Source organism: Gymnoscopelus braueri, assembly GCF_963280865.1.
Source record: "Gymnoscopelus braueri genome assembly, chromosome: 3".
Lineage (NCBI taxonomy): Eukaryota > Metazoa > Chordata > Actinopteri > Myctophiformes > Myctophidae > Gymnoscopelus > Gymnoscopelus braueri.
The window spans coordinates 620,001-634,061 of record NC_137612.1 but is presented as its reverse complement, the minus strand read 5'-3'; the positions used below and the strand labels follow the sequence as shown (position 1 = coordinate 634,061).

General features: G+C 42.2%; 1 protein-coding gene across 1 annotated transcript in view; it reads right to left on the bottom strand.

Annotated features, from left to right (window-relative positions):
- Positions 1-3,996: 3,996 nt before the first annotated feature.
- Positions 3,997-14,061, bottom strand: part of dnah9 (dynein, axonemal, heavy chain 9) — a gene marked incomplete at both ends in the record, with an annotated part of 132,770 nt that continues 122,705 nt past the window's right edge. Inside the window, 7 exons of the mRNA XM_080425023.1 lie at positions 3,997-4,224; positions 6,899-7,034; positions 8,118-8,371; positions 8,607-8,789; positions 9,939-10,109; positions 10,690-10,881; positions 11,182-11,373. Coding sequence (XP_080281149.1) covers positions 3,997-4,224; positions 6,899-7,034; positions 8,118-8,371; positions 8,607-8,789; positions 9,939-10,109; positions 10,690-10,881; positions 11,182-11,373 — 1,356 coding nt within the window. The remainder of the gene's footprint in view (positions 4,225-6,898; positions 7,035-8,117; positions 8,372-8,606; positions 8,790-9,938; positions 10,110-10,689; positions 10,882-11,181; positions 11,374-14,061) is intronic.

Below are 14,061 nucleotides of genomic sequence, written 5' to 3'. Positions count from 1 at the left end.
GGCCTAAGACCCCCAGTTTAACATCCATGAGGCCAAAGACCCCCAGTTTGACCTGCATGAGGCCAAAGACCCCCAGTTTGACATGCATGAGGCCAAAGACCCCCAGTTTGACCTGCATGAGGCCAAAGACCCCCAGTTTGACATGCATGAGACCAAAGACCCCCAGTTTGACATGCATGAGGCCTAAGACCCCCAGTTTAACATCCATGAGGCCAAAGACCCCCAGTTTGATTTTTAAATCTCTGGGACCCCAATCTACTCTGTAAAATCCTGACTGTTAATTTAACTCTGAGTGTACAAATGGACCCATAAAGTCTGATCTTTACCCTTTTCCTTTTCTTTGGTTTTGCTGCATAGCTGAATCACTTTACTGTTCTGTGGCTTTGTTTATTTGTTTGTTTGTTTGGCGCCACCTCTTGTTGCTTTGGTGTCATTACAGTGTCTGTCTATGTTCTGTTAGAACAGCGATTCCCAGAATTCAGTGGTAAACAAAACCACAGATTTACAAGCTCCAAAACCACTGCTGCAGGGTCCTAGTGCCGAGGAGATTTTGGAAAGCAACAAGGTAACATCATGGCAGAAACGGGATATATGACACATGTGCATAGCCCTATAAATAGGACCATAACTTTAAAAAAAACATAAATGTGTTTTTTTTAAGTTATGGTTTCTTCCATCACTGTGATGACCACTGTGACGACACCGCCCACTTCACACTGGGTGTGATTTGTAAGGCCTTAGTGGTGTTATGATACCATGAGAAGCATGCATAGTGGAAATGACCTTGGATGAGTTGCCCCTGCGAGAATCTTCAGGGTATTCTTACTGACTAGAGAGATCATCCTGTACAGAAAACGTGTTCTTTGATTGACCTTTTTGATGACTCTTTCTGCCATCTTATCACCGGGAGGTTTGCCTCCAAGATGGAACCCAGGTAGGTAATGTCCTCCTTTCTTGTGATAACATCGTCACCCGCTTTGATTGTGAAGCTCTCAGCCTTGTTAAGGTTAACACTAGACCCAAAGAGAATGGATTCGGTTTTACCCAGGTTTAAAGATAGTTTGTACTCAGAGAGCCAGATGCGGATCGTATCGAGTTCAGAGCTGAGAGATTTTTCAACCTGTCCACTAAAACGGTATGTTGCATTTATAATGTATAAATAAAAGTTTGATGACAAAGTTGAGATTATTTGAATGCAGGGTTAGGGTTAGGGCATTGTAATTAGTAGTAGTATAATAATAATACATGTCAAATAAAACCAGAATGCATCTGAAATAGTGAGATAAATCTTTACTTTTTCATTTTCATTTTTAACAGAGCAACATTTGAAAAGAACATTTGAAACAGAAGGAAAAACAACTATGAACAGAAAACATTTTCTTTCTGTGTGCAGGTAGTGATGTCTGTGCAATCCAACTCAATTATACAAACTAATGACCCTGTAGTGAATTTATAGTCCTAATCATAATAGAACAGTATTTCTCCTGGGTGGTCCGTGGCCCATCCATATGAACACCTTATCTAACATCTATAGTACCCACAACCTCTGTGCAACTCCATTCTCTATTGTGTGAATTCATATGTTTATCATAAAATGGCACTATTAATAATATAAGAACTTATAACATTAATTTAACTTAAACATTCATTTTGAGCTCAAAACGCTTCGCAACACGACTTGTCTTCTAGAGCTTGTAGATCTGCTTTTTTCACCAAATGTTCCCCTCAGAATAGGAACTCTTGGATTAATGTCAACAGACTTTGGCATTTCATTTAGAGTTTGAACAATGGTAGTAATCACTTGAACCCTAGTGTCACTATTATGGGCATCATGCCATGATATAAAAACATTTATATACTGTATATATATATATATTATGGGCATCATGTCATGATATAAAAACATTTATATACTGTGTATATATATATTATGGGCATCATGCCATGATATAAAAACATTTATATACTGTATATATATATTATGGGCATCATGTCATGATATAAAAACATTTATATACTGTATATATATATTATGGGCATCATGTCATAATATAAAAACATTTATATACTGTATATATATATTATGGGCATCATGTCGTAATATAAAAACACTTGGCAAACGTAGCTGAGCTTGTAGATTGGTTATTATCGGTGAAGACATTTGGTGTAGAGGGAAACAATGAGCAGAGAGGACCCCTGTGGTTTAAGTCAGTGGTTCCACACATTTTAGACATTTGATATCTCCACAAACACTTTTCTAATTTATGGAATGTTTTGGATTTATTTATATTTTTTGTAATAAAAAAATAATATTTTAATTAGTTTTGACTTCATGGAATTCTTTTTTTTAATGATTTTTGTTTTGGAAATGTTTGAAAATCTTTTGAAATAATAATTAAAAACAAAATGTAGGAAATGAAAATAAACAGATATTTACTTAACACATTGCCTGCCAAAAAGGAAATGTCCACAAGAGGGCTCTCTAACACAACTTAGGAATGATCCCTTGACGCGCAGAGAAGGAATGGACAGATGTGACATCATCCCAAAAAAACCACCTCCGTCCAATCCTATAGTAGATCTATAAAACCTCACCTCCGTCCAATCCTATAGTAGATCTATAAAACCTCACCTCCGTCCACTCCTATAGTAGATCTATAGAAAAACACTTGTAGGATTTTTCCTTTTTCGTGTGAAAACGAGCCTTATTCAACCGGCCATAGCAACAAAATGGCCGATCGCTGTAAAAATGTTTTCCCCCCGGTGGATAGAGGAGCCCCTCCCCCTCCCACCAGACACCCTTTGTTTACTTCCGTGTCGACAACGTGTTTTCTGCGGCTCTCCAAGGAACCTCAATTTAAGGTAAAAAACGCTGGCATGGGGATAAAAAAAACAATGTCTTTCGCTGAAAATAGCAGATCTACAAGCTCACAACGCGTCGCAACGCGACACTAGTATAGAGCCCTGAGGAACTCCTCTTTACCATATAAGGTTTAAAAGTGGTTTAAACATTCATTTGCTGTGGAAGACTTTAACAGACTTTAACAGACTTTAACAGACTTTATTCTTTTTTTCTTCTTTTTTTTTTATCCCACGATTTTGTAACCCCTCTTTTTTCACCCTAGAGCCAATGCCTAAGCGTGTAATCCTGGGCACTACCTTCCCTCTGCCAACCTAGAGAGCCCAGGGCCGAGCTCATGCCTCCTTCAATGCATGAGAGCCGTCTGACCTTCTTATCACCTGACAGGGGAGAGTTTCCCTGGTAGGACGTAGCGCGTGGAAGGAACACGTTATTCCAACCAGTTCCCTTCCCCTCCATCAGGCGCCCCGGCTGGCCAGGGGGAGGCAGTATAGTGACCAGGATTACTACATGTTTTTTGTGAGGGTATTAACTACCCTAGGAGACACGGGGAGAACATGCAAACTCCACACAGAAAGGCCCTTTCACCAACCCCACCTAGGGTATGGGCACTGATGACGCGGAGGAGAGAACACGCACCCAGCGCCCACAGCGGGAATCGAACCCAGGACCTTCTAGCTGTGAGGCGACTGCGCCACCATGCCCCCGCCAGACTTTAACAAAGTCTGTCAGACTTTAACAGACTTTAACAGACTTTAACAGACTTTAACAGACTTTAACAGACTTTAACAGCCTTTTTGGACAGAGATCCGTCGTATAAAACTATAGCTCTGCTTCATACAGTAAGACTATCTCTGTAGAAGCAGGGCCACCCCTGTAATAAAACTATAGATCTGTTATCTCTGTAGAAGCAGGGCCACCCCTGTAATAAAACTATAGATCTGTTATCTCTGTAGAAGCAGGGCCACCCCTGTAATAAAACTATAGATCTGTTATCTCTGTAGAAGCAGGGCCACCCCTGTAATAAAACTATAGATCTGTTATCTCTGTAGAAGCAGGGCCACCCCTGTAATAAAACTATAGATCTGTTATCTCTGTAGAAGCAGGGCCACCCCTGTAATAAAACTATAGATCTGTTATCTCTGTAGAAGCAGGGCCACCCCTGCTAAGGTCCACTTGGACGGCTTGTCCTTGGTCTTCAGGTTGAAGGTCCAGACGTAGGTGGGACCTCTCTGGCGGGTCTTGTAGACGGGACAGCGGTAAACGTTCCTCACGTCCTGCTTGTCAACGGGAACGGCCCGGACCAGCATGACGGGCATGGACGGGGTTAACTCCTTCAGCCGGGCGTCCACCATCATACCGCTCTGAGAGAGAGAGAGAGAGAGAGAGAGAGAGAGAGAGAGAGAGAGACACCATGAGACACGTCTACCATCATACCGCTCTGAGAGAGAGAGAGAGAGAGAGAGAGAGAGAGAGAGAGAGAGAGAGAGAGAGAGAGAGAGAGAGAGAGAGAGAGACACCATGAGACACGTCTACCATCCTACCGCTCTGAGAGAGAGAGAGAGAGAGAGAGAGAGAGAGAGAGAGAGAGAGAGAGAGAGAGAGAGAGAGAGAGAGAGAGAGAGACACCATGAGACACGTCTACCATCATACCGCTCTGAGAGAGAGAGAGAGAGAGAGAGAGAGAGAGAGAGAGAGAGAGAGAGAGAGAGAGAGAGAGAGAGAGAGAGAGAGAGAGAGAGAGAGACACCATGAGACACGTCTACCATCCTACCGCTCTGAAAGACAAATTATATACAATGAAATTCGGTTCAGTCCTGGGCGGGGGGGGGGGGGGGGGGGTCGCTCATTATTCATACCAAAACACAGAAGACAGTTGACTGGCTGCTATTCATGTTATCATATCACTACTTAATGTTATATCATTGACCTAATTGGCGATACATTAACAAGGATAGGATGATTCAAAAAATCTTTATGTCTGTTTTAGCCTTGATGACCGTCTTGACCCAAGGCTCTGTCTGTATCAGAAACCACTTTGGACAGGTGGAAAACTTTAACTTGCAGAGTGACGCATTACTTTACCTGAGTTACATGTTCTGATGGTTGTACTTGAATGTTGACATGAAATAATAATCCCGTTTAGTGTTTCACTAAAAGTGAGCGTGAAAAAATACAGCGTGTATTGACGGCGCTGATCAACACACGTTGAAAGGCTAGGATAAAGGATTCGACAGTGATGTCACTTCTATGCAACACGGAAGTAGCACGGACATAGTACGCCATTATGTTCGAAAGATAGTTATAAAGAAAGTTATAAAGATACCAAGGATTAGTCAGTGATGTGACATCACTGACTAATCCTTGGACATGTGACCGACTCAGATTTTATCTGTTGTTTGTGAAATCCTGGTGACGTAAGTATTATAGACTCAACGTTGTGCATATTATATTATATATTATATATATTATATTATTATATATAAGTATTATAGACTCAACGTTGTGCATATTATATTATATATTATATATATTATATTATTATATATAAGTATTATAGACTCAACATTGCGCATATTGTACAATTTATAAACTTGGAATTCCCGGCCGGCTTCTCGCGGACCGGTGGTATTTTTGATTGAATATTTTATTAGGTAAAAAAATGTAAAACAGCACAGTTACATTTAAAATACTTTGTCTAACAGGTCTGTTCATAAAAGTCCTTGCGGACTTGTTTCTAATGAGGGCCTTGGTATTCAATTCATAGGCATATATAGTGGCACCACAGTTCAAATATCATTACAAAAAAACAGCAAAAAAAATAACACTATGTACAACAAAAAAATTAAAAAAAGAGGAAAAAAATATGTACAAGAACAGGGGGGGGTCTGCTGTCTAACGGGAAAATGGTACTACCTCCTCTTTTGGCCTCCTGAAAGGTGATTTTTTAAGGCTCTTTTAAATGAGCCCAGCGAACTGCATTTTTTGAGGGATGGAGTTAGACTATTCCAATCCTGGGTGGCAGTGCTGTAGAAGGAGAATTTGCCCATGTTTGTTTTATGGGTGGGTGGTACCAAATTGTTGTTAACGCTCCCTCTGGTATTGTGACTGTGGGTGTCGCTAACCTTTTGGAGGTATTTACTGGAGGTATTTACTCAGATATTTTTAGTTGTTTAACCTTGTCTTCCACCCTGAGCCAGCCTAGGCTGGCAAAATGGGTGGGAGAAAGATGGGTCATGGGCCCCAATCCGAGGAGTAGCCGAATCAGTTTGTTTTGGGAGGTTTGAAGCTTAGTCTTCAGTGACACTGAGGTGTTGGAGTACCAGGAGGTGCAAGCATAGTCAAAAAGTGGTTGAATCAGGGCCCCAGAGAGGGTCCTGAGGGCCTGAGGGTTGACAAAAGAGGAAACTCTGCCCATAAATCTGGTTCTCTGGTTTACTCTTTTGACCACCTTTGTCGCCATGCTTTCACCTGTCAGGTATTTGTCAAGAACACAACCCAAATAGGTAATCTCTTCTTTGCTAGAGATAATTGTGTCATCGACTTTGACCTTGAAGTCATTTACATCCATCTGTCTGAGGGAATGTTTGGTCCCAAAGAGAATGGATTCAGTTTTCCCAAGGTGTAGTGACAGTTTGTTATCGGTATGTGTCCGGTCCGCGGAACCCCTGGTGTAAACCAATCACAGAGTGTATAGTGTAAACCAATCACAGAGTGTATAGTGTAAACCAATCACAGAGTGTATAGTGTAAACCAATCACAGAGTGTATAGTGTAAATTAAACCAATCACAGCGTGTATAGTGTAAACCAATCACAGAGTGTATAGTGTAAATTAAACCAATCACAGCGTGTATAGTGTAAACCAATCACAGAGTGTATAGTGTAAATTAAACCAATCACAGAGTGTATAGTGTAAACCAATCACAGAGTGTATAGTGTAAATTAAACCAATCACAGAGTGTATAGTGTAAATTAAACCAATCACAGTGTGTATAGTTTACCAATCACAGTGTGTATAATTAGTGCAAACCAATCACCTGTGAGTCCCAGCTGGCTCCCTCCATGAACAGTCCATAAACGAGCGCTCCTTCTCGAGGAGGAGACGTAACGTCCTCTCTGCTCTTCTTAGTGACGTCACACTGGAGACACATCCTGTCCAAAGGCCACTCGTTCCTGTCAAAACAACCAGAACATTGATCATTCAGGATCAATTATTGTATCATAATTATGGTAATGAACTAGAGTCTGTATGTTGTCCTTATGGGCAGAAACGTACAAAAACATAAAGAATGTTCATCTGCCCTCAAGTGTGACCACTTGGTCAGCAATCAGCTGGGTGAAGCTGAACACTGAATCTCACCCGTGGGATCAAATAGGTCTTATTATTGTCTCCGCCGGAGGTGGAGAGTATGTTTTCGCTTCGTCCCGCCGTGTGTTAGCATGGCCCCTAGCCAAGCTAACATTGGTCAAGCTCCACGTGACACGTGTCAATATGTTGACACTAATGCCTTTGATTGGCTAGAGGGACTCATGACGGAAAAAAATCCTATAAATAGGTGTGTCACTTCAAAAGGCCATTCATGCCTTTTGAAGTGAGGTAAGACAGGATCAATCAGTCTTCATTGGAACAGTACCGTCCGTGCGTGTGTGTGTCCCTCTGAGAACACCTAACATTGGTCAAACAAAGGCGCAGAAGGCCAAAGCTAAGAAAGCTTACTCATCTACAACAGTAACACAGAAGAGGACTATAGAGTTGAATTGATCCCACAACAACAAGGCCGAAGTCTTAATACTGTAACAATTGGCCACCTTGATCAAATACATTATGTAGCACTAGAGAAAACTGACACAGATCAAACACACCAATCAACTGCTGAAACTGTTCAAGACAATGAAGATGAAGAAGACAGACAAGCATTTGAACAAACCAGTCAATTACGACGACTCCCATATGACACATTGCTTCAAGAAGAACATTTTTTAGATGCAGACACTACATATTCAGTCGCCCCTGCAGAACACCAAAAACCACGCGCATTCTACCAAGACGACCCGTTATACCAAGACGACCCGTGCTATTAAAATAGCATGGGTCTGCTGGCGGAGACTTGTGCTCCGAGGAGCACATTTTCTAGTTATTATTATTATTATTATTATTATTATTATTATATGACGTACCTTCTGGCCGTGGGATCAAAGAGGTCTAATTATTATTATTATTATTATTATTATTATTATTATTATAATAATTAGTACCTTCTGGCCGTGGTCTGCATGATGGCGGTGAGGAAGGACTGTGGGTTGAAGAACCCGGCCAGCCACACGGCAGAGGGCAGACTGAAGTCCAGCGTCCAGGCCTCCAGCTCTCTGACGCGGGTCAGCAGGTCCGTGAACCACAGCAGCAGACCCAACATGGAGGGGTAGGCCAGCCGGGACCAGCCCGACGGAACCAGGTCCAGGAACATGGAGTTCTGGAGACTCTCCATGTCAGCACTCATGGTCAGCTCTCCCTGGAACAACATGGAACCATCACACATCATTCTGTCTTCAAACATATCCAACATTTATAGTTAAAAACATGAAGATTATGGCATATTATGGTTATTAGGCTGGTTTGAATCTCTTTGTACGTACACAGTTCATTACGACTAAACTCATTATTATATATAACTAAATGATTAGCTACTCTAAATGTAGTGAGTAAAAAAATAAAAACATTAAATGACTGCCCGTGTTCCAACTCACCTTGAGACCCAGGCTGAGCTCGCGCAGCGAGCGCCGCATCTCCTGCGTCAGCAGGTTCATGCGCTCGCACTCCTGCAGCGCCACCACCTGGTAGGGAGTCCTGTCCTCCGCCTTCCCCAGCAGCTCGGCCATGTTGAACTGCTCTGGGAGTTTCTCCACGATCTCCTCCAGGACCGCTCGCACCTGGAGGTCCATATGGGACAGAACGAATGAGATGACGTCCATATGAGACAGAATGAATGAGATGAGGTCCATATGAGACAGAATGAATGAGATGAGGTCCATATGGGACAGAATGAATGAGATGAGGTCCATATGAGACAGAATGAATGAGATGAGGTCCATATGAGACAGAACGAGGTCCATATGGGACAGAATGAATGAGATGAGGTCCATATGGGACAGAATGAATGAGATGAGGTCCATATGAGACAGAATGAATGAGATGAGGTCCATATGGGACAGAACGAGGTCCATATGGGACAGAATGAATGAGATGAGGTCCATATGGGACAGAATGAATGAGATGAGGTCCATATGAGACAGAATGAATGAGATGAGGTCCATATGAGACAGAATGAATGAGATGAGGTCCATATGGGACAGAACGAGGTCCATATGGGACAGAATGAATGAGATGAGGTCCATATGGGACAGAACGAGGTCCATATGGGACAGAATGAATGAGATGAGGTCCATATGAGACAGAATGAATGAGATGAGGTCCATATGAGACAGAATGAATGAGATGAGGTCCATATGGGACAGAACGAGGTCCATATGAGACAGAATGAATGAGATGAGGTCCATATGAGACAGAATGAATGAGATGAGGTCCATATGGGACAGAATGAATGAGATGAGGTCCATATGAGACAGAATGAATGAGATGAGGTCCATATGGGACAGAATGAATGAGATGAGGTCCATATGAGACAGAATGAATGAGATGAGGTCCATATGAGACAGAATGAATGAGATGTGGTCCATATGGGACAGAATGAATGAGATGAGGTCCATATGGGACAGAATGAATGAGATGAGGTCCATATGAGACAGAACGAGGTCCATATGAGACAGAATGAATGAGATGAGGTCCATATGAGACAGAACGAGGTCCATATGAGACAGAATGAATGAGATGAGGTCCATATGAGACAGAATGAATGAGATGAGGTCCATATGAGACAGAACGAGGTCCATATGGGACAGAATGAATGAGATGAGGTCCATATGAGACAGAACGAGGTCCATATGAGACAGAATGAATGAGATGAGGTCCATATGGGACAGAACGAGGTCCATATGGAACAGAATGAATGAGATGCCTACCTTGTGGTCGCGGGTGGATCCGCCCCCCTCCCCCGCCCCCCCGTCCCGGGGCTGCATCTCCAGCACGGTGAGGAACAGCTTGTGGGACGTCTGGGTCTGGAAGCCGATCTCAGCGTTGGGATGGAGACCGTAGAGGAGAGGAGACTCTGCAGGGAGGAGCTCATCGATGTACTGGAAGCAGGGACAGATTTATGACGTTATTACTTTATTAATGAACAGCAGACAGTACATACATTAGTTTATTAATGAACAGGGCCAGTAGACAGTATATGTATTACTTTATTACTTTACTGATGAACAGTAGACAGTATATTTATTACTTTATTAATGAACAGGGACAGTAGACAGTATATTTACTTTATTAATGAACAGCAGACAGTACATACATTAGTTTATTAATGAACAGGGCCAGTAGACAGTATATGTATTACTTTATTAATGAACAGGGACAGTAGACAGTATATTTACTTTATTAATGAACAGCAGACAGTACATTTATTACCTTATTACTTTATTAACATGTTCACTGCCATTGACGGACATCTCTGTCAATTCAAATCCAACGCGTGTGTGTCAGCTGACCGGTTAATAGTTCTAAGCCTGGATTACTCTACGACAGTGAAATAAATAAATAAACAAATACAACTAAATATTTCCTTTCCAATCAGCCCCCTTTATTTTAAACTACAGCTAATGACAGTGTGTGTGTGTGTGTCTTGGTGGGATTTGTAGTCTTTTCCTTCAGTCTGACCTGGTGGTAGGAGTTGTAGTCCATGTTGCCGGGCAGAGGGAAGCCGGGTGCGAGGCAGAGCTCTCCCTCCATCATAGCGGGGGAGATGAACTCCTCCAGGTACGTGTTACACAGCCGGCGGTCCCAGTCGTCTGTGATGTGACCTCCATACATGATCTCACCAAACAGGTAGCGCAGGTCAGAGTATGGAACCTACACACACACACACACACACACACACACACACACACACACACACACACACACACACACACACACACACACACACACACACACACACACACACACACACACACACACATTAACAAACAGGTGGCGCATGTCTGAGTATGGAACCTTCATCACCATCATCATCATCACCACACATCATCATCATCATCATCACCACACATCATCATCATCATACACACACACACACACACACACACACACACACACACACACACACACACACACACACACACACACACACACACACACACACACACACACCTTGGCGTTGGCCTCCAGGTAGTTGTAGAGCACGTTGACAGAGATGGTGAGGTCTCCGGTGTTGAAGGGATACGATCTGTTCCAGCCCTGAGGTCCAAACTTCCTCCTCTCTGCCACCACAGCATGGAAGTAGCAGAGAGAGAACAGGATGGACTTAAACTCCTTCTCATAGGAGCACATCTCCATGGTGTCCTTAAGATAAGAGAAGATAAGATAAGATATTAAACTCCTTCTCATAGGAGCACATCTCCATGGTGTCCTTAAGATAAGAGAAGATAAGATAAGATATTAAACTCCTTCTCATAGGAGCACATCTCCATAGTGTCCTTAAGATAAGATCGATTGAGTTAAAGGGATTCTAAAAAACACAGTCCTCTTTCTGAAATCCGTATTTTCCTACTATTTATGTCTTGACATCCGGGTATCCGGGACATAAATGAAATGAAGAGCATGTGAGTCCGTGTGAACTGTCCTATCAACATCCTCGCTCAATGTTCTGTGATTGACAGCGAAGGTTGGCCAATCAGGTGGCGAGTTCGAGTGAAACCGAATGGAACCGAGTGCAGCCGACAAAAATCTAACGGGCGGCCATTTTTTCTGTCCGGAGTGTCTGCAGTTTTTGGTTTCGGTTTTAAAACTTTGAAACGCTCTCAAATGTATTTTTTGAGGCACGGAATTTACTTTTAAGATATCGTTTGGATAGAATTTAGTTGTTTAACTTCATATATGTGGTGAATTAATCATGACAGAGCCTATTTAAAAATACAAATTCAGAGAACCGGCAGGGGCGGGCAGTGACACGTACTTGTATCCGAATAAAGCAACCTATTTTCGGCATAGCCCCTTCAAACGTCCCCTTGCGTCATATTTGCTGGTTGTTGGGAAAATGCTGCTGATTGACTGAAGGGGAACGAACTGCTGATTGGCTGAAGGGGTTGTCAGTCAGCGGTACTAATCCAGCCCAGCTCTGTTTGACAAACGTTTTTTTACTAGAACCCCTTTAAAAGGGACTACACCATGAATTTTAACTTTCCCTTATTTTTTGTGTGTTTTTGGTCTCCCCTACCTCTCTTCTATCCCAAAAAATACCCCAGTTTGAACACTCAGGCTTTCACAGCATATCTGGGGTTTTATGTAAATTGGTCTCAAAACAGACCAAACTGATTTGGCCCCGAAAGTGACATCACTAGCGGGGAAAAGAACCAGGAGATAACATGCATAAAAACTGTCTCAATAGCGCCCCGTGCCAAATAAGGACAATGTGGTATTGCAGGTGAAAGTGCTTTATAAGCCAGAGACATATATATATCTGAGGCTTGATTTAGGCTCAAACCTTTTGAAAAACGTTTGAGGGACATAAACAATATGATATTAAATATTAAATATATTTTTTTAATTTATGGTTTAGATCCTTTAAGATCCTTTAAGAAACTCCTTCTCACACACAGGTGTCTAGGGTGTCCTGTTAAGATAAGTTAAGATAAGATAATCAATCACAACAACAAACAATCCAATCATTTGGATCTGAGTGTAGCAGTACTGGCTGTTAAAAAAAAGAGTAAAGCTCAAAATGCGTCGCTTCGTGCACGTTTCCAGCTTGTAGATCTGCTACTTTTGATGCTTTTGTGTGACGCAGTAGTAGTTAGTATGATCAAGTAGGGCGTTCATTTACGAAAAAAATAAAACGTTTAAATATGGAGATAAGAGGTTTCTGCCCGACAACAACGATATGTAACAGGAAAAGCATCATATTTTGAAAACAAAAAGTAAATCTAAGTAAGGTACAACTATGGACCTGTAAGGGTCCATTTGGTACAACTATGGACCTGTAAGGGTTTGGTACAACTATGGACCTGTAAGGGTCCATTTGGTACAACTATGGACCTGTAAGGGTTTGGTACAACTATGGACCTGTAAGGGTCCATTTGGTACAACTATGGACCTGTAAGGTTCCATTTGGTACAACTATGGACCTGTAAGGGTTTGGTACAACTATGGACCTGTAAGGGTTTGGTACAACTATGGACCTGTAAGGGTCCATTTGGTACAACTATGGACCTGTAAGGGTCCATTTGGTACAACTATGTACTTGAATCTGTAGTCCTGCTCTTATTCTACTCTAAATGACATTTCAAACTCAATCAAGTTTATTTTTTCCGGCTTGTTTTCTGATTGGTCGGCTTCATCAGTTGATTGGTCAGGTCAGTAATTAGGTTGTAAACCATTGAAAACATGTGAGTGGAACCTGGAGCTTCTTCTCTCTGATGTTTGTTTGTTTAAATGACTGAGAACCTGCATATTTTTACAGTTTGCTGGTGCTGGTGCACTCTGGGAAGTGTAGTTATCTGAGCAGAGTAGGAGTAGTGTTGAATACACACACAAACCCTCTAATAGACAACTAGCATGTTAAATGCATCCTCAACGTTCATTGTGAGCTTGTAGATCGGATCTATTGGCTGAACATATTTTGTGTAGAGTGAAAACTGGAGGGGGCCTAGCATAGAGCCCATGGGAATCTGGTAACTAAGTATAGGTTTTCAGTGTGTAATGTAATGTGTTGTACCTGGGAGAAGTTGTCCTTATGCAGGTTGTCCTTATGCAGGTTAACATGGTGGTAAGTGGGCCTTATGCAGGTTAACATGGTGGTAAGTGGGCCTTATGCAGGTTAACATGGTGGTAAGTGGGCCTTATGCAGGTTAACATGGTGGTATCTACCTGGGAGAAGTTGTCCAGGGCCTTATGCAGGTTGTCCTTATGCATGTTAACATGGTGGTATCTACCTGGGTAAAGTTGTCCAGGGCCTTATGCAGGTTGTCCTTATGCAGGTTAACATGGTGGTATCTACCTGGGTAAAGTTGTCCAGGGCCTTATGCAGGTTGT